This window comes from Chamaea fasciata, unplaced genomic scaffold, assembly GCF_029207755.1.
Source record: "Chamaea fasciata isolate MVZ Bird 193981 ecotype frontalis unplaced genomic scaffold, bChaFas1.0.hap1 SCAF_4, whole genome shotgun sequence".
Lineage (NCBI taxonomy): Eukaryota > Metazoa > Chordata > Aves > Passeriformes > Sylviidae > Chamaea > Chamaea fasciata.
Window position 1 is genome coordinate 41,956,750 of NW_027094089.1, and position 26,137 is coordinate 41,982,886.

Below are 26,137 nucleotides of genomic sequence, written 5' to 3' on the forward strand. Positions count from 1 at the left end.
AAAACATGCTCCATTTCATTAATAACACTTTTGTACTGGGAGAATCAAGACTGGTTAGGGATTTGAGACACCACATCAGAAGTGCTGAATTAAGGTGCTAATAATAATAAGTGCTAATAATCTCCTTCAAGCAATAGACTGACTGGGAACACTTTCCGTTCTGACTCTCCCTTTGTAGATTGGACATTGACAGCTTTCTACAGAGGGATTTTTTCTTATGTCTCTGGAGACAGGGAAATGATGTTTAAGTATCAACTTCAAAGGCTTATAAATTGAAGACTGCCAGAAATACCAGTTCCATCAGTAACTGAAAATAAAGCATACTGGTTGTACACCAAACCACTTACATGTCATCAGCTTCGGTTTGTTCCATCTTCTTTCATGTCCTTCATGATTTTACTTCCTCTAGGATCAGAATTTCAGATTTACATTGTTCAGGTGATCACTATGGATAAGAATGTATTTGATGTTATTTATCTGCTATTTAAAAATATAACAGATTATTAAGGTTAATTGTGCCTTTTCATAAACTGGTGGTTGGTAACCTTAACTAGAGAGAACATATTTATTAATTTATATTAATTTCATTTATTTCAGGGTCATGTAAGAGCAAAAGACAAAAGAAAAACACACAGAAACCCCCTTTCTCTACTAAAACAGCCATTAGGTTCAGTGTTCCAGCTTTGAAGTCCCTCATATATCTTGGCCCATGAAAATGGATTAAGAAGATGTAGAGTCATTCTGAATAACGGACTTTGCCAAGCTCTTTATGCATAGGGGAGAGAAAAGTTTCCTGAAATGTGATACCCTTAATGGAAACAAATATCAAGAATAAGAGTGTGAACAAAACTTGAAGTATTCTATCTAGTGGTGAAGAAGCCACTATTAGTATCTCTAGCACCTTCCCTTTAGGGCAAGTTTCAGCATCTAATGTGCCAGATCTTCCCAGAATTTTTCCCAAAGTAGTACATCTAGAAGCTGAATCCCAGGAAAGGTGACCAGGCACTGCAGTAGTATCACAGCAGTGAAATTCTTCAGACATGTCTCAAGCACCGTTCGCAAGAAGACCTGCCTTCAAGGTATGCTATATCTGTGGCAGAGAATTTGGGTCACATTCTATTGCTATACATGAACCTAAGTGCCTAGAGAAGTGGCGTATTGAAAACAATCAGCTACCAAAGTGCCTTAGAAGGCCAGAGCCCAGGAAACCTGACATCCTTGCTGGTAGTGGTTCCTATACACTCGCAGATGAAAATGAAGCAGCTTATTATAGTGCTCAAGCCCAGCTTGTGCCCTGTATAAACTGTGGCTGAACCTTTTTTCCTGACCATCTCCCTGTGCATGAAAGGTGTTGCAAAGGCGGCAGCAGTGCTGCGAGGCAGCCAAGCGCTGCCACCAGTAAATCTGGTAAAGCACCAAGATCTGGAGCTGGCTCAGCAAGTGGTGAACCACCTAAGGCCCGTCAAGAAATGAACAGGGCTGCACTACCTGTATCAGACCAGGTAAATTGCTAAGCATGTGCTGTATGAAAGAGTGTGGATGCATCTTGATGCTTGGCACTCCAGGGGAGACTGGCTTGCCATCCAAATTTAAATTCATTTTTTTCAGAAGAACCTTTTAGCTCCATGCAAATGTTTCTCTGCTAAATAGAGGATAAAGAAAAGGGAAATACTGGGAAGGGAATAAGGGAAACTATTTATTCCTATTCATTTTGATTTTTCTTTTGAATGGGAGTAGCTGGGTTCTTTGTTGTCTTTTAAGAGTTATATCTCCAAGAGGATCAATTGTTTGATATAGTTCCCTAGGAGATTCTGTTGAGCAGCTTAGGCAGGGTTTGGATGTCATATGTTTTAGGAGATGTTAGGTATTTTTATGTAGTTAACATGAAATGTAATGTTTCATTGTCCTGCAAGCATCCAGCACTTCAAAACATGATTTTCATATTTTACTGTTATTCTTAACCTTGGCATGCAATATGAGTTTATTGAGGACTGCATGTTCAAAGGCAGCAGTTCTGGGTATAACAACAACAAAATAAATAAGACTGCACATTTTTTTCCACTGAATTTGATTCAGGATCCAACAACAAAGAAGCTGATTCACATTATCCAAAAGCTACACAGAGTTTTGGAAAACGGGTTATTTTTTTCTGCATTTGTTTCTGCACAAGCTGTCTTTTGGCCAGGAGTTTTGTAAGATGGATGTCTAAATTTAGGCCCAGTGTCCAAATTAAATGGCCTTTTTTTTTTTTTCAAATGCAAGTTGGAATCCTGATTGCCTACATTACTTTTGAAAATGGCTCTCCCGTTGCCAAAGGAATGCAATGGTATGCAGAGCATTTCTTAAGATGCTTTAGAAGTCAAAGTATTTACCATGTTAGTTTACCAGCTGCTGAGTAAAATTAAGATAGTAGCTTTACCTCAGCTCAAATGAGACTGAAGACTTCATGAGACGTTTTTTATTATGCCCTATGAGACCACTAATTAATATATTTTGGCAAATAAAGGTTCACTACTCAGGTCTTTTATCAGCAAATTTTGCGTAATCCACAGGCAGTTCAAAATACCGCACAGCTGCATTTATAGATGTAGGAAAAGTGATGGTGTTTACTCTACATTGTGCTCTTTCCCGAAGAACTGTCACTGCTCTAGAGGTGACTGTTCAGTGAATGGCATGGGTGTGAAGCATAGAGTTTAATCTATCACACATAATTCTGTGTGAGACCAAAAAAGAGAGGGTGAGGGCGATTTTCTGTAGTTATGATACCATTAGAAAAAAACCACAACAGTTTAGAGTGTGGTTTGGCACTGACAGTGACTCTGTAAAAAATGTTACCCTTTTGCACAACGTATCTGTTCCCTTTGTGGATTCACTCACATCTGCTGACTTGTTGAACAACAACATTATTACCACTTTTTACTTCTGTGAGCTCTGCAGAGCCAAAATGAAATCTGCTCAAATCTTTTCTTCCTTCTGTGTGAACAACAGGTTTCCTCATTTACTTCCAAGCAGTTACAGTTCATCAGTTGCAGCAGAACTAATGAGGCTGTACAGCCTCCAATTTGTAATTGACTTGGAGGGCCTTTATTATTAACAATGACTTTCAAGAAAGGATGATGGATTTTACCTCTCTGAGGTCTATTACTGAATTTTTTAGAGCTGTTTTTTAGTACAGAGTTATGCATTTAAGGCAGAGATGGGATGGGGAGATTGAAAGAAATATCCTGTGTTCCAGGGGGTTCTTCAGGACTCACAGACAGCTTCTGAGAAGTTGTCAAAGGAAGCCACTTTCCTGTAGGTTTAAATTCTCTGTGAGAGGATTTTCATTTCCAGTGGAACATTTTGAAAGGTCGATACATTGAAGGGTGTGGAAAAGCACTAACCTTATGAAATAATTGCAGATATAGTTATGAACAGGGACAAGGTCTGTGTCTCTGCTAGTCTTCCTTTTTTTCCAGCATATGGTTTCAATTCTGCTCACCTTACTAGCTACTCAGCTGCTTATTAATTCTGTTAAAAAATAGTGCTTCACTAGTGGTGGAGTGAAATGGCTACTGTTTTGGTCCTGGCTGGAAAGCATTTGGGGCAGTCCCTGCCTCATCTAACAGACTTACTCACTGTGACAGTGAATTATTTAAGTACTTGCTTAAAGTCCTGATTCAGCAGAACATCAGAGGAAAGCAGTAACTGAAAAAACCCACCCAGCCCTTTTGTAAGTGTATTTAAGAGAAGTAGTGCTGCTCTCAAATAAATTTAAACAATGAAAGATGCCCTAAATGAAAAAGCTGGATTTTCCTTTTCCTCATTTTCAAAATAAAGTTTTGACTGATTTAGTGGTACACCATGTAAAGTGCATTTTAACTTTACAACTGCAAGCACTTCACCCTCTATGCCTCTGCCTGTATGCTTTGGAATTCTGTCCCCTTTAGCAAGCATGGCATCAACTAGGCCAGCGTCATTACTGAGAAACTCTTTCTCCGTTCTGCTTTAAATGTCTTTAGAGGTGGAGACTGAAAGCCTCTGTAAGCTCTCTCTTCCAGTACCTGTCCTCGCTCTCAGAATCAATGAACACATTTGAATTAATCACGTCAGGCTGTGTAAAACAACAGCCTATGCTTAGAGACTCTCAAGGGTCACATCAGCTCAGAAATTCTGCTGTGAATTCTAGTGTGATACCCCAAACAACAGAAGTGGTGCCTGCAGCTACTGAAACTCAGACTTGCACTAAAACAGAGTCTGTGTTCTATTGTATCATAAACAAAAATGTGTGATACATGTCAGTGAGCATCAATAACTTGCTGTGTGTATGTGAGTTATGGGATTTATGACAATAGATAACGCTGATCTTTAAAAAGCCTATTAGATGGTGCTGCCATCTGCTGTTTTCTTCTCATCTGGTTAACTACCTAGAAAGATTTCACTGATCTTCCTTGGCTGAATTGTAATGCATTTTAATACAGTGTAAGTCTTGAAAATTTGTGTAGCAAGAACTTTGATGTTATATTTTGCTCTAGCATAAAGTCATTTAGCATCTTGGTAAAGGGAAAACTTCTTCAGGTGCAGTGTAGTTCTACTGTAAGGTGGAAAGTCAATGATGAGCTTTTTCTGCTTCATTGCAGTGGTTTTGAACACCTTCCTAGGAGAATACTGACAAATAAATTGGCAAATATAGAAAGTTAGATGAGAATGGGCAGTTAATTGATGGTTTGAGTGAAACTTACTGAGTGTTTTCATTGGGAATAACTGGGCTTCCGTCCTTTACTTTTACCTGGATGCCATATTCATTGTACTTACTTACTCAATTTAAAAAGAAAGCACATTGGGAGCAAAATGGGATATTTCATGCTCCAGTGGAGTAATACTTTTAATTATATGCATCATCTTGCAGAAATGCCTTGCTGTTCAAGGAAATTTCCTACACAGGCATATGAACCTAACATGAGTGCTCTTCTGTCTGAAAGATTCAGTGGAAGTGCAGCTTTGGATAGTCATGAGAACCATGTTATAGCTTGTCCGTGATCCTTAAATGCAAAATGCCTTTCACTTGGCAGAGAGGAATGTGTGGAAAGGGCTGCTTTCATAGAATGCTGCTGCTAAATGTTTGTCCCAATCTTTTCCTGAGCCTCTAAGTCCTTGAGCAATTCAAGCCTGTGACAAGAGCTCCATCCTAGAGCAGGATGCCGCCCCTCTTCCCATTAAAATACATGGATAATTGAACAAATAAGAAGAGCAGAGCTGTATGCAGTCCTGGATGATAAATATTTATGTAGGAGAGTTTGGGATTCAGTCTTATTGTGTGTACTTAAGAAGAAATAAAAAGCTTTATGCAGTATGGAAGGATTTGACCTCATGTAACACCATAACAGCAGCCTGAGGCTAACCTTAAGTAATGTCAGTACTTGTATTGAAAATACATAGTTGCATAGCCCTCTGAGCTAAATAACTTCATTCATAGTCACGCAGACATACTTAGCAGTCTTGGAGTAAAAAAGAAAATACTGAGACACCAGAGGAAAGCCTAACTACACTGTTAGGTATTTGTAGGTATTTTTATAATAACACATATCCTCAGGAACAGACCTTCCCTACAACCCTTTTTGAAAGTTAAAAACAAAGCAGTGAACAGACAGCCTAGCCACTGGCCTGTGAGTAGTTTGGGTTGGAAAATTGTGGTGTTTCCAAAAATAGTTTAGTTTCAAACTGCAGGCCTCCAGATGTGACATTTGGGATAGGCACACTGAAAATAAAAAGAAATGAAGGGTGAATATCATCAGCTGTAGAAATTCCAGGTAAAGGTTATCATATCTTGGATTCCACAGTTAAAAAAGAAAAATCTGTTACTACCAATTGTTAGGCTAATCTGTTTCAGGTTTTAAACATGTGTACAGAGAAGAATTTGAGCATATAATTGTATGTGTGGTGATGGGTCAATCTCAGTATTTTTCTGGAATAAAAACAATTCTATCCTAAGAGTGACCTGATTCCTTTTAATTAATTCTTCTTTCTCCTGTTGTTTCTGTACTATTTTGAGTTGTGGAAATTATAAAAGACAGACATTTCTACTTGAAAAGATTTCTGCATTTGTACTAAGATTTCTTTTTCTGTTCGTATATGAAGAGTCCTTACAAGCTGAATGTAAGTCAAATTGCTCTTTCTTCGTTCACAGCCAATAAGTAACCATTTAGAAGAATAGCAGTAACCCAGCTAATGAGAACTCATAGGGAAAGTGTGTTTCCAGTGATTTCACACCTAATATTTTTTTAATAAACCATTTCTAAAACAGTATGACCATACCCACAGCAGGCATGTGCATTAAAAACAGTTCTCTGACTTCAGGAATTTAGATTGTAATATCCTTATCTAAAGCTCTCCAGAGCTTACCAATATATGTACAGTGTCTTCAGAAGACTTTGTATCTGGCCCCAGAGTCTTACTTCAAAATCAGACAAGTTCTAGCTCATGACTTGAAAAGAAATAGGTGAAATTTGATAATAAAATGTTATAAGGTGTTTTTAAAACAGCTGTTGCTGTATTCATCTAAAAATAGGAGAAGGCTGTATTTTTAGATATATTAGAAAATACTGTGTTATCAAAGATAGCAAGGAAATTCCATTTGAAAGTCAAGAGGATGAAAATGTCCTTGGAGAGCCCATCTTTGGATGTTATATTTCAAGACACTGTGAGAACTTTCCAGATGAAGTCCAACTTTTCCCAGAAAAAGTACACTTTATAGAGTAGTATTTCTTTCATGTAAGTGAGATTACATGTGTGATACAGGAAGGCAATCTTACGCAGATTGTTCACTAATGATATTTTCAGGCTGTAACCTAAATGTGAGAAGAGCTGCCCAGAATTTTGTAAACACATTGATGGGCTGACAGAAAGAATCATAAATACGGGAACAGGTTATGCTTTGTCTTACACAGCAGCAGAGGAAAAAATGAAACCCCCACCACACTTGCTTGAGTGAGAAAGGTTTCCCGTATTTGTTCTGGCATGGCTGTCAAACTTGAGGAGGGCAGGGAATTGCTCATCTCTTACTGGTATTCTGCAGTCAGAAGTGTAGGGTGTGCTGGCAGTTGTGAGATCCATCTGTGTGCCTCAAAGTTTTTCTCTACAGCATGTTTTTATCCTACTTCCTGGAGCACGGCTGGTACTGACACCATGCCTAGCCCAAGACGCGCCTAAGGACACAGCTGAGTCTATAATCTGCAATACCACAGTAATTATACATTTTTCAGCCTTAGATTATATCTTTGTGAGGTTTGGGGTTGAGGAATCTTTTTCTTCTGTTGTTGAGCAGTTTTTCTCTGAGAACAAAAGCACATATTCAGTGTGGAAACAATGACTTGCTTAGAGTCCAGTTCTGCCCTTGCTGCAGTCACTGGCAGAGTTCACACTAAGGCCTTTGGGATAAACAAACAACAGTTCCTATTTTACCCTTCATCCTGAAATATCTTGGATTGGTTTTAATCTTTGAAGGCCAAGAATTCCACCAACTAACTGATCTATGGCAAAAGTGAGGTAAAAAACCACACATCACCTCTTGGGAGAACTGCCCTCACTGTCTAGCTTAAGGCTGGACACAGCACTTTGAGCTTTGTTCTGATGGAAGATGGAATCTTTCTGTTACTGTACTAGATGTCAAGAGTTCAGCTGATGAAGCTTTTGTTGCTGCTTTCCATTTTACTTCTGCTTGGTAAGTAAATGGCTTCAACCATTTAAGGTGGATGCTGCATTGCAACCTGATGGAACAGAGGTGTTGTTTATGCATGTGAAGACTAAGCATTTTTGTGAACTTGAAGGTATGAAAATGAAGGAGAGGAAACTTAACTAAGTATTGATTAGTCACACACATGAATTTTCAGCCCAGCATCTGCAGAAGAAACCTACCTGCTCCAGGTGCCCAGTTAATGGGACAGTATCTCTTACAAGCCTCAGGACTGATTCCAAACAAAATCAGACTGAAATAAACAGTTACACAGATTTCAGAGATAGCAGGTTCCTCATCTACATGATTGCTTTCGTACAAAGTCATTCTGATTCAAAATTAATATTGAAAACAATATTTCTTCTTCTTCACCATTATTTGCAGGCAAAAGTGGTAAGACGGCCACCAACAGTGATTTTCTACATATGTGGCTGTGAGTCTGGAACAAAATCTATCCGTATACATGAGCCACAATGCCTGAAAAAATGGCACCAGGAGAATGACAACCTCCCCAAGCACTTGAGAAGGCCAGAACCCAAAAAGCCTGAAGTCAGAACCGTGCAAGGTAAGCTACAGACCAAATTAAGAGAGATGAGAAAAAAATGGCAGGAATTAAAAAAGATATTTTAAAGCAATAGGTAAGCAGTTTGCAGGTACTTATTTCTCCAGTTTACTTTCAAGGCCTTGTTTTAAGATTTCCTTCTGTGAAGCAGAAGGAAATCTTAAAACAAGGCCTTGAAAGTAAAAGTAATCATTATCTATGGAACATGCCTCCTGGGACATGCCTCCTCTATGTGACAATGTATCCTGAATCAAAACACAAATAGATTAGCAACCTGCTTCACAGCTACATTACTACTTTTTGACTTCTTTTAATGCTGTGGACAGTCATGTCTTAAAATGAGCAAAAACATGCAAGAATAACATGCAGACATGACACAGAATCATTAAAGTACCCTCAGGCAACATCGGTGTAGGTACTTCAGCGAGATTCTTCTACAGTCGACAGCCTGTAGACGTTATTGATCCCTTTTAATTTATAAGTCTGAGAAGCTTTCATTATGAGACAGTGTAATATAAACACAGTGGGGAAAAAGATATGTAGTACAAAATAAAAAATTTCTTTTTGCCAGTTTTATATGTTTGTGCTGTGTGTTCTGTTTTCTAAGATTTCACTTCAAATCAATGAACACGGAAGATCCCCAGCACCCACAGAGATGGGCTGCCATATGTATCCCAGGGTTGTATGTTCGCTGTAGGATGAAAAGGAATTCCTGTCCATGCTTTGCCTGGAAGCTGTTCCCAAGACTTCTCTATTCCCACAAAAAGTTATTTCACCTATCCTGCTTGATGCTTTCCCTGGCCCTGCCAGCTGGTCTGAGCTACTTTGGGCCAAGTTTGGACCACTTCCTCACAGTCATTTAATTCACACACACTTTTTTTTATATTCCCCACAATTTCCCTCAGCTTCCCATAATGTCTGGAAAAGTAGATAAAGTCTGCTACAACTCACTTGAGAAAGAGTCATGCACTAGATCAGTTTACAGCAGTACAAAGAAATATGTCCTCAGAAGACATGCAGAAGGGAGGCAGGATCACTGAGAACACTAACCAGATGTTCAAAATAATAATCAAAGTTCAAAAAAAAAATAAAATTGGAACTTGGTTAACAGATGCCAAGTGGCATAGTTGAATCTCCAGTAAAAGATGGGTTCAAAAGACATCTTCATTGTATTTGCTTTTTTAAATGTTAAGCACTTTTTAATTACTACACATTGTGTGGTAAAACAGATGGAGGAAATGAGAATTCCATGTGAAAGAGGAGGATGCAAAAGGCAAATCAGGTTATTTTGAAATGCACTATTCTTATTTTGAAGGAGTGGAAGCAGAAAGACAACCACTCTTTGAGAAAACAATCTAGCAGAAGGCTCCCAGATATGAATCAGAAAGTGGTCTCATTTACTCAGTCATATCAGGCGCCTCGCATCTCCTGTGAGGTGTTGTCTGCCCACGGTTCCTCTGGGGATACTGACCTGCTTCCAACATCTGTCCCTAAATGCCTGCTGATGCAAGTCTGATCAGTTCTGTAGCTTGAGCTAAAATTGTTGTTCCCCCTGCAGCTGCCTCATACTCTTGGCCTTGAGAAAATAATCTCAGTGTTGTTCTTTTTCCATAAGACTTACTCTTGGTCATGTGGTAAATGCTATAACTGACCTTCAGACCACATGCATGTACTGCATGTCTCACAGTTTCTCAGCTCAGGGGGGAGGGATTACCCGTTGCTGAATTAAATAGACAATGTTCAAAAAAAGCTCAGAAATATTAACTGCTTACATAAAACTTCTTATAACTTACATAAATCTTTTTTTGAAAACTCAAGTGTCACAGGAAGACAACCACTGCCCTCATTACACAGTGTTTTGTTTGTGGAATGCCTAACACATGCCTGCAAGGAGAAAGTCATCTCTCTTTCTCCTTCTCCTTTTTTTTTTTTTTTTTTTTTAATACTCCATAAACTTTCCAAAGTACAGAAAATACACATTCATTTCCTGCAAGCAAAGGGGATATTTGTCTCAGCCAAGAAAAGAAACATTACTTGGTTGCTTTTCTAACAAAAAGAACATTAGGAACAGGCATATTAAGAGATCTAAGGCTTATTGTGGTTATGTGAACCGTTGGATATAAATCATAATAAAATTGTATGGGCATTTAATGAAGAGCTCTATCACGTGCCAATGACAGAAACCATGGAACATTTTTAGATGCACAAATACTTTTCTTTTAAAAACTGTCCACTGCTAACCGTTCAAAGAAAAAAGACCAGAGTTTAAAATCTTTTTCGATGTTGTCATACCAAATAAGAAGGGTGAAGCAAATATGTCTTCAATTTGAGCCATGTGGATTTTTTTCTGCATGCACTTCAAATGAAAATCCTTAAGATCTAAATCCGGGTATTAAGCAACCTGCCTGGCCTTTTTGCAAATCAGTTTGAAACAACACTATGTGAAAATCCATTTCAGAAGGAAAGTCTACTTCAAGATGAACGTAAACAAGATTTTTTTATATTATTTTTTTTACCCAAATTAAATCTTGAAAACACATCTGAGTGTCTGAAGAATGCTCTTAAGCTTTCAGAGCAGTCATTCTTCCCACAGTGGAAAATAACTGAGAGTAAGGTTGGATTACTGTTTTGATGACAATAGATGCATCAGTGCAATGAACTCACAGGAAGTTGTGGCTTAAAAGTACTGTAGGTTTTGTCTGTAAGGTTTTAGGCTTATCTAAGATTTACTCCACTTTTTAGTGTAACTTACATAGACTCTGACAGGAAGAAAATTTGACCTCTTGCATATTCTCAAGTATTATACACTCCCATCCATAGCCATGGTCAGATAACACATGCTTGTTAAACAGAGCTTGAAGCAAAGCCAAAAAGTGAATTTGCTGATAATAGTATGTATGCAAAGATGTTAATAATTAGCTGAGAATGCAGATCATAACACACAGCATGATGTTTTCTTTATACTCTCATACAATACAAAATGATTCAGTTTGAAATCAATTTAATTCAACCCCTGCGACAAAAAACAGTCTTTTTAATATATTTTTTACTCTTTTGTTTCTTTTCTTTTTCATATGCAAAAGCAATATGGTTTAGTTAAACTGAAAGGCTCAGTCAACAGCTATTTCCTGAAAATATTTTCCATGAAGAGTTGAATGTGGGTCTCCAGAAAGAAAGCTGATACTTTCTTTTTCTAATTTTCCAGCCAAAGGTTTCTATGATCTTGATGCTTTAAATGAGGCTGCCTGGACCACTGCCCAAAGCCAGCTAGTTCCATGTGATGTTTGTGGGCCTACTTTTCTTCCAGACAGACTGATCGTCCACCAGAGGTCCTGTAAACCGTAACCTGCAAAGTGAAGTGGATGTAGCACACATGCATACGAATGCATGTCTGCTCACACATACACAGACAGACTCACACACATTTAGCCTAACCTAAAAAGAGTGTATGTGTGTGTGTGTGCACATGAATACACACATGTGCACTCGTACCTTTCAGACAAACCATGAGAGAAATAAAATTCATCTGGAGAGACATGGTCACCAAAACTTTATTGTATAATGATGATATGTGCTCCAAAAGTCTCCAGAGTAAAAATCAGGCATTGCTACTGAAGTGTAAAGTCAAATACAGAAAATTAGTTCTTTGAAAATTTTGCTTCTCCTCTTTCAAAGACTCTCTGGTAAGGACTTTCAGCCAAACTTGACTAATCAGAGAGACCAAGTAGCTCCTTTAAGTTTGTTCATTTTTGTTTGGGTTTTCCATTTCTTTCTTTTTTTTTTTTTTTTGGAGCACTCTAGTGTTCACATCCTTGTGTAACTGTATCGTGCGAAGCCCGAAGCCCCGGACTGCTAAAAGTGAAACCTTCCCATGTAAAGAGATCCAGTCACGTGGTAGAAGCAGACACAGGCTGTTTTTAAAAAATACCCAGAAGTGTGCCTCTTTTTGCTTAAGAATGATACTGACCATGAGATTCATCCTCAGCTCAGTAAACTGATCATGCCTAAAAGTTTATAAGTCAGGGAAGCGCATCTTGGTCATGAACTTTGTAAACGAAAACATTTTAATGTCAAGGTAAAACAAGCATGATGTGCCAGATGGCTGGCATAAAATACCACCCTGCCCTCTGTACCAAATGTGGCCATAACAGACAGCCAGTGCTGGCTGGAAGGGTGGGTATTAATACAAGAAAGTCATGGAGAAGGTGTTTAAAGGTGCTATTTTGAAAAATGCTGTTACGTTATGTAGAGGAATGAATGCCAAAACACATCAGTATAGGAATAGGCTAAACACATGAAGGAAGTAATGCTCCCTTTTACAAGGCACAGCAGAGAGCAATTATTATTTTACTTACTCTGAAGCATTTTATTAAGTGGTGAGGTTATTCAAAAGGTATAACAAAATCCAGTACAAGTTGTGAACTAGCAATCTAGGCTTCCTGATACCATGAAAGAAACTGTACCTCATGTATGGGCTTAAGGCCTAGAGTTGTCTGTTATGTATTAGGTGATTGATGTGACTTTTCTCGGAGTATTCACACTTACTATTGTACTTACAAATCAGAGGAAGTGAATGCTTTCATAGACACTAAAATGAAATATGACTACCGACAACTTTTCTTTTCCAAGCGATCAAGCTGTGTGATTTGTGGAGTAAGTGAAACAAGAAGTAACATCTTTGTTCTGTCATTAGAGAAATGCTCCTGGCTCCAGCCCTGGAGGGCTGTTAATTCAGACTGGAGAAATACCAGCATTCTTTGGTAAAAATAATTTCCAAAACAATCAATGGTACCTCAGCAGCCCTTTCATCTTTGGAATGAGGATTGTATAGTCTGAAGATAGATATCTTCAAGAGTCAAAGGTTCAGTTTCTGTTCTGCAGAACAAAGCTGTATAAACCCTGCAGATCTGTTCATAGTGTCTCCAGCGTAAGAAGAGGTGCTGTTGGAGCTAGACCAGTGCCACCCGTCCTCATTTTGGCTGGCTGGGAGAAGGCTTCTGGCCAGAGGACAGAACAGGGGCACCAGTTTGTGATTGAGAGACTGGCTTCTAGGAGCTGCTGGCTGGCAGCATACACTGCAAGGAGCCCCTTAGGCTGTGCTAAGGCACACCAATTGCTGGCTCACTGACAAGTGGTTTCATAATTGGAGGATTATGGATGTCATACAATCTCACCTTAGTCTTCCCTCTTCCTCTCTTTTCTTAGCCATGATAAGCATTTTCTGGCTACATCTGCCTCATTGGGTCATTGAGGTTCACTACAACCACTTCAAGAGCAAAATCATATTTTAAAGAAATTAAGCCTTTGCAGAGTCACTGCAGTGTTTGGCATTAAAAATTCAGCTCTGCCACTTGGTGGGATTCAGATATTGGGGGTCCCTGTGCCATTCTGAAGGTTGGACTTAGTGTCTTGATCATTTTAAACCTGCCAGAGGTTTCACCCAGAACACTTTTTCTGTGTTTCACTGTCAGCTCTACGCTTGTATATTTTTTTGTTTCTGGATTTTTTTTCCCAAAAAGCAGTAAAATCTGTCTGATGAGCTGTATGTTTATGGACAATAAAAAAATACCAGCATTAAGTGTATGTTATGTCTTATCCAGAAATACCATTGTATGAGAACTCCTGAAGCCATAAGCCTAGAGTATGTTTTCCACATCATCTTTTAAAAAGGGAAATGACGATCTGGCACATTAAGAGCTGTCTGTGCTAGTAGGTGATTGCTGCTGAGTTCTGAATTTAACGTGGGATTTGAAAAATGGTGAGCCTTACCATTCACGGAGTCAAGTCAGCATTCGGCTATGAGGTCTGATGGTGAGACCAGTGCATGCTGGCTCCAGAAGCTCAGCTGGAGCCAACAGCCCTCAGAAAGATCTCAAGATTTGTAGCATTCCCTTCCCTCCACAACTTCATGGGAACAGTGATTTCTGAAATACGTAGAAATATAAAAATCACTGACATAGGTGTGCATATTGTTCCATTTCAGATTGTCACTCACATCCCAGGATTGTTACTCTGTCATAAGCTTTTCTGCTGAGCTTACCAGCTCTGGTGTGTGTACCAGTGATGATGATGAGTTCAAAGCAAGCTTTGTTTACTGGGAGAAACACTGACAGTGCCTGTTTGCTCTCAACAGAGTTAAAACAAGATCTTATGCGCATTTCTCATTATTGCTTGGCATGTATCATTTTGACTTTTTTTGCAGGAGGGGAAAAGGAAATGAGAAATTGAGCTATTTTGCTTCCTTTGTTTCCGTACTTCAGTGATTTGTCATTTAACCTTATCTCATCCACTGTTGGCTGAATGTTATTTCCAGCTGAATCCATGTTTTCCTACTGCCATAGCACATTTAAAGAGCTGAAAAATACCTTCTGATACTTCAAAACCAGTGACATTTCATCTAGTTTCCCACAGTTGTTGATGCTAGCAGCTAAAATGATTCCTGGACAAAACATGCATAAAGTCAGGACGTGGATTGACAAGCAAAGTACAATCACATTAAACAAATGAGCATGCACTTTCTGATCATAAATGAAAGCCATGACTTACGTTTTGGTTCAGCCATCTGAACCTACCAGTTTCAAATAAAAAATGAGGCATTTTATGAAAGCAAATCAGAAGATCATAGTCAAGCTAGAAGAGTTTAACTGCAGACGTGAAAAATTGGGCATTAATGAAAGAATCCATAATTGCAATTAAGTGTTATATGTAAAGTGTTATAATTTATTGAGTTTGGAATATCACAGTTACCATATAAACTTCAAAAGGTCCTGCATCTTTAAGGGCAGTAGTGAAAAATGCCTAATAGGCACAAGACAGTTTCATGGACCCTTTTTCTTAAGGACTACTAGGAGTGAACAGACCACAACTTGAGGAACAAAAACATTTGTAAATGTAATTTCAGTTTCTAACTAAAGATAGTGAGCACTTATATAGATCTGTGAATTCTTCTTGCAGGCCACAGACCTAGAAAGCTTGTAGCACCATGTGGAAATGATGTTTTCAGCATTGACTGCTTTCAGTCTTGACTACTTTCAGTATTGACTACTGACAATTTGAATGCTTAAAGCTTTACTCCAGGATTTGTAAACATGATTTTTGATCCTGTACTGACTGAAACAAATCCTACAGTAATATATGAGTTCAGGATGATCAGATGCTGGCACGCGTATGTGTCTTAATCAAATAGATAGTGCAGGTTTTTATGATGGCACACAAGCTTTCAAAGCCTGTTTGCTTAAAAATAGAATTTCACAGTTGGGAATTTTGGTTTCATTACCCAGTTCATGGAGCTGGTCCATGAACAAAGAATTCTAGGTAGTCTTTTTTCTGAATTAGCATTTTCTTTGAAGGTCCTGTGATTAGTTTTGCTTCATTGTCAGTGGGGATAAGGCTTCGTAATTCTCTATCTCTGAACTGTGTCAACCACAATGGGTACAAATGAGTTTGCTGTATGTCTGGAGATATGCCTGTAGGATCATCCACGGATGGCAGGGAGAAGAAATTCTGCTGACCTGAGATATTCTAGAATACGTGGTTTTATTGCATGGGTCGTGGGTAAAAAGGGCCTTGCCTTCAGCCACCAACCTCAGCTGAAGGGAAGTCCCAAAGAGAGCGAGATGAAGAGCAAGGGGGTATGAGTTAAGAGAGAAGGGAGCCAGGTGGCAGGGGTCAGAGAGCAGGGGGAAGAGGCAAGAGAGCAGGGAATAGAGAGGTAGAAGTAAGAGCAAAAAGACGTAGAAGTAAGAGAGTGAGGTCCTTGTTACAATGCATTGTATCTCCTTTTGTGATGAATATTCTAATTTACAGTGACCAACAAATACAAGACACAAAATCCTATAGAATCTACATATAGCCTATAAAAACTACTACATTACCATACTATGTTATATTTTAAACTCTAAAAACTACTCTTTAGACTTTTCTGTTTTGCTACATTGACCTTTGGTTCCTTAGCCAGCAGAAAGGTATTGTTCAATCAAAAGGGATTCTCCTTTAGCTGGCTAGGCTATTGTTTTCAGATTATGTAGTAACTAAGACTCGGTATCCTACAGCTCGAAGTAAGCTTCCATTTCTATTATAGGTTTCATATTTTCAGAATCTTTTGCTAAACAATCATATTTATAAGGTTTCCCTGATTCATCTTCCCCAACATATGCCACCCTCAGCAAAATGGTAGGATTGTGCAAAAGCAGGATTCAACAGGGCCATGAAGTCCACCATAAAACAAATCCTGCAAGCCTGGAAAACCCTCCAAGAAGGGACCGTCTAAAGTTTTGCTGTTACTGTTTATTCCATGGTCAATATTATAATTGACATACACAGAGTATTGTTGACTATGGAGTATGCAAGGATTAGGTACTTCTAAACATATATTTTAAAACTTCTGTCATTTTTAGTTGAAGAAAAAAAAAATTATAATCTTCATAGAGTTGAGAAGAAAGAGTTGACAACAGAGCAGGGAAATGTACCTGACAAGTGAGACTCCAGGAGGCTAGACTGTTTAACTTCTCAAAAAAAATCAAGTGCCTATCAGGCATATCCAGATTAAAGAGACTTCTTTCCAGAAGAAAACAACTGAACAGTTGAACAATCAGAAATTTGTTGCTAGTCAAACTCAGAAGTAAGAAATCCAGAACTTTCAAACAGTTTATTGAGATTTTCAGTAGATTGTCTATGGCAGGATTTTTACAAACAAAATTAAAAAAAAAAAAAATAGGCATAGCTCTGATTAATATGAAAAAATTTAGGCCAGCCAGTGTAGCCTGTAGAACACTGGACTCTAAGATTCTTCCAGATTATTACAAATTACTATTACAAAATATAATAATTGGCTTATATTTTTCAGGACAGAAAACAGTTTGCAGAAGTCTAAGAAAAATATTGCAAGTAACTAGTGGTATCTCTGGGTTAGGTATTCAAGAATTCAAAGGTAGCAAATAAAAAGAAGAAACTGAAATATGCATATATTTTAAAAATGGTGCCATCTCTCCAAGAATGTGCCCCCCCCCCCCCCCCCATGAAACATGTAAATAACAAGAGTGAACAGCTTCTTAAGGTAAGAGAGTTTGAATTGAGTTAGGATTTGTACTTGTATTTGGAAGCTGAATCAGACTGCCAAGTCAGATTGTGATAAGGAGGTATTTAGAGCAGCAGTGAGAGATCTCTGGACAAAAAAATTTAAGATACAGTCCTGAATGGAAGATAAGTTGCCAGTCTTGTCAGAAAGAGGAGATTGATTTCAAAACAATTAAGTGCTTTGCCTTCCTTGCTTTCTCTGGCACCCGTAAGGGAAAAAGATTTACCCAGGTTAGCTTGTAGGACTTGTAAATCTTAAATAGTTAGGAAACTGGCTTTTTCGGGCTAGTTTCACACTTTATTGTTGTAATACATCCAATTCAAAACTTAACTGCTTTCTATTTATACCACGTTTAAAGGCTGGAAAGATGTAAAATAAGGGCTCTGCCAGATACAGCTTGTGATAAAAGCAGATTTCCAAGACCTCTTTCTCCAGTCTACTCCCTCTATGTAACAAATGCTGGTTTGTTAGCCATCCTAGCTTTCCCAAGTTGTTTTCCTCCTTGTTTCCCCTGCTCTACCATTTAGGCTTATATGATGCATTTGGACAGGGGTATCTTCTCTGAATACCTCTTGGAGAATATTTAAACTTCTCAGTGTATTGCCATGAGGCTGCAAAAGGTGTGCAGCATGGAAGAAGCCAGAGTCAAGAACATGGATCACACACTACACTCCATGTTACAAGGCTGTAATCTGGATGCATTCAAATAATACAACAGAGCTACATGGAGGGTTTTTAATCCTTTAATATGAAATATTTACATTATATCACTCAGAAGATAAGATGTAAAAAGACTATACATCTTGAAAAACACAGTTGTGGCTACAAGAATAAAGAGGCTCAGTTTGTCCACTTTCTCAAAGTCAAGACAGAGAGGCTATTTGATCTGTTATAGATGACTTATTTCAGCTCTGAATTTTTACAAACCAAGTACAAGGGTAGAAGTGAGCACTCACAGAATTCCACTTTTGCATACTTAACCTTGACATGCCCAAGATCCCAAGAATGTATTACAAACTTCATCTTATGTGGGTAACATAACAGACTAGATACCAAATGATGTGGCACTAAAAATACCTGGTACAACTTCCAGAATATCAGCTTTAACAAAATTTAGACTTCTGAAAAGACAAGAGAGGACACTCATATCAGCTTGTTTTGGCTCTTCTGAAAAAGTCTGTGGAAAATATCAGCAGATTCTCTAGTGTTTCCCATTGAGTTTGGTCTTTGAAGCTGACCTGACTGCCAGAGAGTAGAGAGTTGTCAGAAACATGACTATGGTATGAAGTGGTCAGGCCAGGCAGTTTCTTTTCAGGGGAGGTAAGAAGTCTTTCTCCTTCTTCTGAGCATCATTGGTCAAAGGAGTTATGTGCCAACATATCTCAAGAGATTCAGCTGTGTTTATCTAGAGAACTGTACCTGTATTTGGAAGCTGGAATGAGCTGTTGGCTTGTGCAAAAATTTGTCACGTATTAGGAAGAATCTGAAGGTCTGTGGGCTTGATGATGAATACAGGACAAGTACAATGTTAGGCAGCAAAGTATTTCTAAGCCTGAAGAATAAGGAGAGCTTCTATCCAGTAGGGTTCCAGCAATTACATATATATGTTATTAATGTCTTGAGAGGTTTTTATTAGAAATAAGGAAAAATTTCTGGAGTCTTATCAGACCCATAGTCTGATTTTTTCCTGAATACGATCCTTTCAAATATTAGTAGGCTGCTCTCCTAAGGGATAATTTGTCTATGGAGAAGGGGAGTTGGTAACCTAAGTCCCAAGGTCCGTATTCAGTGACTCCAGACTAACTTCGTAGTCTGCAGGGCACACTAAATGTCAGCGTGTTCCAGGCAAGCTTAGGAGTTTCACAGCACTCCAAAAAAGATCAGGGAGGACAACTCTGATCCTCAGTAGCTGGCACTTCTTTACAACAGAGCTCCAGCAATCCAGCCTGAAATAAATGGAAAGATAAATTCAGTTATTTGAAGTCAAAGTTTAATAAAACACAACCCTTTTTCTGTTTTTTCCATTTCTTGAGAGTGTCCTTAGTCCAGTTTATAGCCTCCATCTCTCTCTGTTATCCACCATTTGAGCCTGCATTTTTTTTTCATGCCAAAAACCTGTTACACCACCTCTGTTTGTAGATGGTTGTTTTGCTTGTGAGTTGGTTGGCTCACTTATGGGATAGACTTCTGTGTTTTCTTTTCAAATTTATTTTCATCATGTATTCATTCATTTAAATAAAATAATGTAATAAAATTCTGTACAGTACAATTACACTGATATGGGTAAATTAGTTTAAAACAGCCTTATGAAGTAGCTATTCTTTTGTCATACAAAAGCTGCAATATCATCCTGGTAAAATGAACCAGCCCTTGCAGAACCATTTGGAGATTTTTTTTATGGATAAAATTGCAAGTATGTCAAAGTTTCACTCCTCTCATTAGTAAAAATGATTATGAAAACCCAGCTTAGCTGGCATTGGGAGTCGCAGTCGCCAATGCAAGCAAGATGTTTGTCATGAATAAAGAGCGGGAAAAGGAAAAGGACACCAGCTGTTGAGAGCAGAGTTACAGTACCTACCCGGTGCTTTTCCACATTGTGGTAATACAGATGTTTCTGATCTGTTCTGCTTGGGTCAGTGAGGAGGTTTTTGCCTTTTTGAGAGGACAAGCTGCAGCTGAAGCCTTCCAACCACACTGCCATGCAACACTCTTCACCACTGCTTTTAAATGTCCAGCTAAATTCAACTAACCAGGTTCTGACCTTGAAAGCATTCTAACCAGGATGATCCAAATAGGCTAACACATTGTATTTGCAGGCAGATTTTGCAGCATGTAGGATGTCCCTTGCTCTGAACTGCACCTGGCTGAACTGCCTTAAAAAAGTCCCAGATATTTCCACTCCCATTGTATTTCTCAGAATGCATCACCTAATGTCTAAGAGAAATAGAGGTTTAGAATACTTTGATGAATGTCAAACATACATGTGAAACATGTTTTTCAATTTTTTCAAGTTTTTCAATTTTCCAAGAAAAACTTGATTAAACAGCCATAAATCCTCTGACCAAGAAGTGGAAAGAATAAAGCAATTATGTAGATGAAAACTAAGCATTTTTAGGGTTGGGTCTTTTGCTAGTTTTAGGAAGTTGTTTGTCCCTGTTCAATAGCATAGCAGTCAAGGGACCAAAATCTGTTTAGGAGTAAAAGTAGAGGGCCAAACTCCAACTTTAACTTTGATATCGAATTTTTAAAAGTATTTTTCCCACCTCATTTTTTATTTCATCCAAAGAATTTTAAGATTCAAAAATCTCCCAAATATATTGTGTTCTTAGATTTCATTTCACTTGTTTCCTAAGAACTGTTTTTGTAGAAGAAAGAATATTATTTTCACAGAACATATGGCACTTTAATGTCAAAGTCTCATGTGCAGCAGTTTTCTACTAGTTCCCATTCTCATATTTCTAAACCTAAAGAGAGGAAAGGTGTTCAGGAAGTACTTTGCTTGCTGCAAACTTGTCACCAATTTGGGCCATTATTCACATCTACACCAATTATGCTACATCATCTTGTAGATGAACTGCATTGCATAAAACAGAACTAAATGACGGCTGCATTGACACAGTTGATTACAACTGATACAGTCTCACTGTAACAGACACAGCACTCTAGAGTATTTGTACAACAACAGAAGTTACTAAAACATTCAGCATAGAAGAGATGTAAATAATTCTGTTTAAAAGGGTTCAAATAGTTATTGTTACCCTGTCTTTGTAGTATTAGATACTGCACTGTAGCAAAACAGCCCCCCTATTCAGTATGTCAAATATATTTTTGTCCTATCTTGTAAACAGGTACTTTCACATGTGGTAAGAGTGACCAAACATGGACCTTACATGCATTTTAACAAAATCCAGTTTGTACAGTTAGTTTTCTAGAGGAGTTTGGGGATTAGTGAGAAGTAGTCAGTTGGAACCACAAGCACAGTAACACTGATAGTTTTGTTTTTTATTTTTTTTCTGTGACTCTCTCTGTTCATTCAGTTTTAAATTACTGGCAACCCCATATCTGCAAGAGGCACTTGAAAAACTGTGCTTTCTGAGCTTGTGCTTGTGAAGCAGTGAAGCCCAGCAGGTGGCAATAAAAGCACTTCTCCTAATTTGAAACAGTTGAACTCTTGTAATCCAGTAGCATTGTGGCTTAAGCTTTCATAGGTCTGACTTGCATGGAAAATAAGCCTCATACTGAAGGTGATTCTGTTCACTAAAATAATGCAAATTCCACGTGTGAGAATCTGGCATTCTTTCCATCTCTGTGTCCTTCTTGTGTCTTTGGAATTTACCAAGTACTATTGCATTCATCTCAGATTGAACAGTGTCTTGTAGCTGCTGAGACCAGATTGCATCTAGAAACACACCTCAGATATTTTATTTCTGTAAATTGAAAAAATGAGCTCTGACCAGAAATTTCTCCTAAAATGCTGTTCTAAGCAGGTTTTACATATGAGTCAATATGAAGAAAATATTCTCATATGGTTAAGGTTTCAAAAGGTTTCTCTCTCTGCTATTAATCAGCTTCCTTCAAAACTATGACCTCCTTCTGCAGTATATTTCAAGATCATGTCTCCTGGTGGCTAACACTGATTTCCAGCTCTTTTTGTACTTAAACGTACTGTTTAGAAAGGAGTGAAAATACTTAAGATTGGATGAGAATGTTTTACTTCTAAACAGACTCAAACAAAGAGTTTATGGGAAAAGGCATGTGAAGGGTACAAAGGACATATTGAAAGAAGATGTTTATAGCCATAAGCTACTCTCATGAAGTGTCCTGACTATCTGTATATGCTTAGAGAAATATATTGAGAAAGTGAGTTGTAGTGGACATCAAGTTTTCTTCCAGGCTCCTGGGTACTGAAGTAACTGGAGAGTCCCTCAGGGTGAAACTAAGAACCAAAAGTGCTGGAGAGCCACTAAGAACTCCACACAGACTGCTAAGGCATCTGACAGATCTAATATGAGTAATACTTTGCACTAGCGCTGCACCTTCTCTTCAGGGCTCTCCAAGTGCTTTAAAACCAGCCATTAGTTCAGGCTTATATCCTTTGCCAGGCAAGGCTCATTACCACCACTCTAAAGCTGATAAAACTGGTTGCTGGTGAAATGGAGTGTGCTGTTACAGATCAGTCCTGTTTTTCTCTGCCCACTCTAACCTCCAAGAAATGGACCCTGACTCAGTGGTTTGCTAGGAGCTTGAAGTTTGCCGAAAGCCTGACCTTCTGAACTACAGCAAACAATGTAGAAGTTAAAATTAATATTTAATGTTGCAGACCAGTTCTAGAATAAGTTAGATGTAGATAGACCAACATGACTATGTAAAATCTTTGGCTTTTTCTGTAACCCTGATGAGAAAGAGGTCTTTGCAAATGCATTCCCAAACATGGAGAACAGAACTGGTTGCTTCTGCTCATAGTAGTACTGTTGCCTGAGAAATCTGTTCAGCAACTTGCTCAATGCCAGGTCTTTTATTCCTCAGTAATATTTATCTAATACCTGCTACTCATACTCCTGTCGTGTCTGGAGTGAAAGATGTACACACCACAATATATGAAGGAAAAGATAGTTCACTCCCAGCATTCCCCCTGACTCCCAGAGGCCCCTGCTCAAGAAGGAATCCTTCAAAATTTTTCAAAGAACCATGTGCCTGGATCCTTATGCTGTATGAGAACAGTTCATAGGATGCTATAAATACAGTCATCTGACATGCAGCACAGTATTTTCTTAACACTTTGATACTTAGCTTTCTGGTATACTATTTGCTCTGTTGGCTCCAACTATGTTTTTGGTTTTGTTTCCTGTTTTGCTTTTTTTTTTCAAAAAATAATAAATAAATCTTTAAAAGGAGAAAAAAAGGACCCCACAAAACATGCTCTCTCAGGCCCAGTCACAGTCCTAGTCACACTTGGGGCTCAGAGGAGGTCACTGCCTTCTGATTAGGCTGTACCTGAAGAGGGTTCATGATTTTCAAGTTAAGGTTTTTCCCCAGAGCCAACACCAGGAACCTTAGCAGGTTGCTTCTGCTGGCTGTAACAAGAGCTGAGGCGCTGTCAGTGGGAGAGATGAAGACCACTTCCTTTCTAAGTCAGACTGTCTGACACACTCATGAGAAGAGACTGCAGTCTGACAAGCAAGTCTCAGCACTGTGTCATAGTGCTACTCATGGTCTATGACTCTCTAGCCTTGGGGCCGAGCCTTCAGACACAGACCCATGTGGAAGAAAAGCACCAGGACTCTGGCACACCATCACCATCTGGGTTTGATGAAAACAACTTGGAGGCAAGGCCACCCATTAAGCGTTGGGCACCAGAACTACCCTCTCCCCAGCTATTCAGCATTACATGGACCCTCAGCTTGCAGGCAGGAACCCTGTGCCTGGGCAGATGCATCTTGGCTAATGTGCTTCGACCTGGGGAAAGAGAGGTGGGAGGTAGTTGGGAGAAGGAGCACATTTAGGAGTTGCTGGGTGGAATATGGGAACTGTCAGCAGTGTCCAGCCCTTTCCCACATCACTCCTCCCTACTGTGAACCACCCACAGGCTGCACAGAGAAGCTTATTGGCTTAGTAGCAGCTTCCCATGCCCAGAATTGCCACTACTGTGTTGCCACTTGGCTGCCTCCATCACTGGGGTGACTTGGTGACAGAACTGAATTCCATTGTGTGCTGGTCTCTCTCGATGGCCCTGCCAGGTGTCCACAGCCTTCTGAAGACCTGGCACACATGGGAGATTCACAGTGACCAGTCACAAAGGATTGGATGAATATCTCTAGGAGATTTGGATTCCCAAGTTTTGAAATACATTGAAGGATTATAATGGTCCTTAGGTTACTTTCCCTAAGAAGGGGGAATATACATCATGCTCATCAGTGTAGTGTCAAGAAGGCTCAAATCTCTTGCTGCCCAAGTGACATTTGTTTAAAAGCCTGGGTGTCAAAAATAAAAGACATACAAGTCATGAATGTGTAAAGGTGAGCCTTTTGGATTCTAGCATTTTATTTTCTTCAAGCCCTTCTGTTTCATCTCATTATTCCTCTCCCTCCTATTTTCATTTATTGTCTATAAATCTGACCATGTCTATATTATCCTGCTTTAAGTTTCAGCAGACATACTTTCAATGTTGCCAAAGCCTGATGGGTAGAATTTCATTGTGTTTGTCTGTGTATGCCACAGACTCAGAATTTCTGTGGATCACAAACTTGGTGAAATATCCTATTTTGGAGAAAGGGAAAAAAAAAAAAAAAAAAAAAAAGAAAAAAAAAAGGAAAGAAACTGAAGCCTGAACTTTGGTCCTGTTTATATCGGAGAATACAGTGAAATTGTTTTTGATTTCTATGCATGTAATTGAGAGCAGACTTTGGCTGAAATTGTGTATTTTGTGAAAGGCAGAAGACCTTGGTCAGCTGTGGGATATTGATTAATTATAACCACCAGGCTGTCTTTCCGGTGCAGGTGTTGCAGTGTTATATCATGTATTTATTCTCCCTAAGTATCTAACTTACTGGATCTGCAGACTTCCCAGTCTTTATGAAGTGTTTTGTAACAAGGAAGAAATTAATCGTCAAAATCAGCAATGAACCACAGAAGTAAAATCTAGACTGGATCATTGTAAGGGCTGGGCTGGAAAGTATAGTTATAAGGTTTCAGCTCATCTAATTACTGTGGAGAAGAAATTGAATGGGGGAAGATGTTTGGCATCTGCCACTGCCTGCAGGTGCTCAGCACCAGCTTAGGTAGGGCCCACTGTGAGTACACACAAGTATAAAAAGCGATTGGACTATTCCCCACACATACATGCAGGATTACAGAGAACAGCAGGAATAGCATTTACAGAATCCTCCTGACCTTGAATTCACCTCATCCTTTTTCAGTACATAAACTACTGTAAAAATCAGATGTGACATACTGCACTTTGATGCAAGCCAGTACAAAATTGCATTTAAAGAAGTACCTCCTCTTTTAGCAACGGGGTAGAATCAAAGATGATCCCATTTCCACTGTTTCTTATATGCACCAGATATTTGCTTCTAGTCTCAGGTACTACTAGAAATACAGCATATTTTGTGCAGTAATGACAAAGAGAAAAGGCTTGCCTATACAGAAGAGTATAGATTTTTATCCTGGTAATACGATTAACTTCAATACTTACAGGAAACTCCAAGGTGAATATTATTTTAAATGGTGATGAAGAGCTACATTTAAAGGTAAAAGACAGCCTTCCTAATTTCTGCCCCATTTCCTTACAGAAGAGAGGAATAGAAAATATTGTCCTGTGGTGTATTAGGACACAGGTATGGCCAGTGAAGGTCCCCACAGATGCTGCTTCCAAGAATATAGGCGCAGATTTATTAAAATGCTGAACATGTACAAAGAGAACCCCTGAACCTGGTTGTGGAGAAATACGTGCTAGATCCTGGATGATTATCTACATTGAAGAAGTAACTGCTAGATGGTATACTGGCAGTGATTCCCAACAATCTCCCTGTATTCTATTCCTCCGCAGTATCTCAGGATGCCAGGAGGAGCAGCTGCAGCTCTTGGAGGTGGGTGTGTTAACCAACTCCATTTCTGAGATCCATCCCAGTTTTCAACAGCAAGAATGGCCTGTCTCTGTGCCAGAGTCTCCCCTAGGGGAATGATGTTTCCTTTGCTCACCAGCTGTCTGAAGAGCTAACATGCTCCTTGATCTGCTGCATCAACCAGTACCTCAGTTTCAACTGGGTTTCTTTCCTCACTACCCACA

General features: G+C 38.9%; 1 protein-coding gene across 1 annotated transcript; it reads left to right on the forward strand.

The window, feature by feature from the left end:
* Window positions 1-1,341: 1,341 nt before the first annotated feature.
* Window positions 1,342-11,618, forward strand: ZNF475 (zinc finger protein 475). Its single transcript, XM_066182508.1, has 3 exons — window positions 1,342-1,443; window positions 8,096-8,276; window positions 11,479-11,618. Exons 1-3 carry the CDS (start codon window positions 1,342-1,344, stop codon window positions 11,616-11,618), a joined length of 423 nt encoding a protein of 140 aa, XP_066038605.1.
* The last annotated feature ends 14,519 nt before the right edge of the window (window positions 11,619-26,137 follow it).

Coding starts and splice junctions, on each gene's coding strand:
- ZNF475 (XM_066182508.1), top strand. CDS start 1,342: ATGAAAGGTGTTGCAAAGGCGGCAGCAGTGCTGCGAGGCAGCCAAGCG. Junction 1,444..8,095: donor TGGAGCTGGCTCAGCAAGTG/GTGAACCACCTA, acceptor CATTATTTGCAG/GCAAAAGTGGTAAGACGGCC. Junction 8,277..11,478: donor TGAAGTCAGAACCGTGCAAG/GTAAGCTACAGA, acceptor CTAATTTTCCAG/CCAAAGGTTTCTATGATCTT.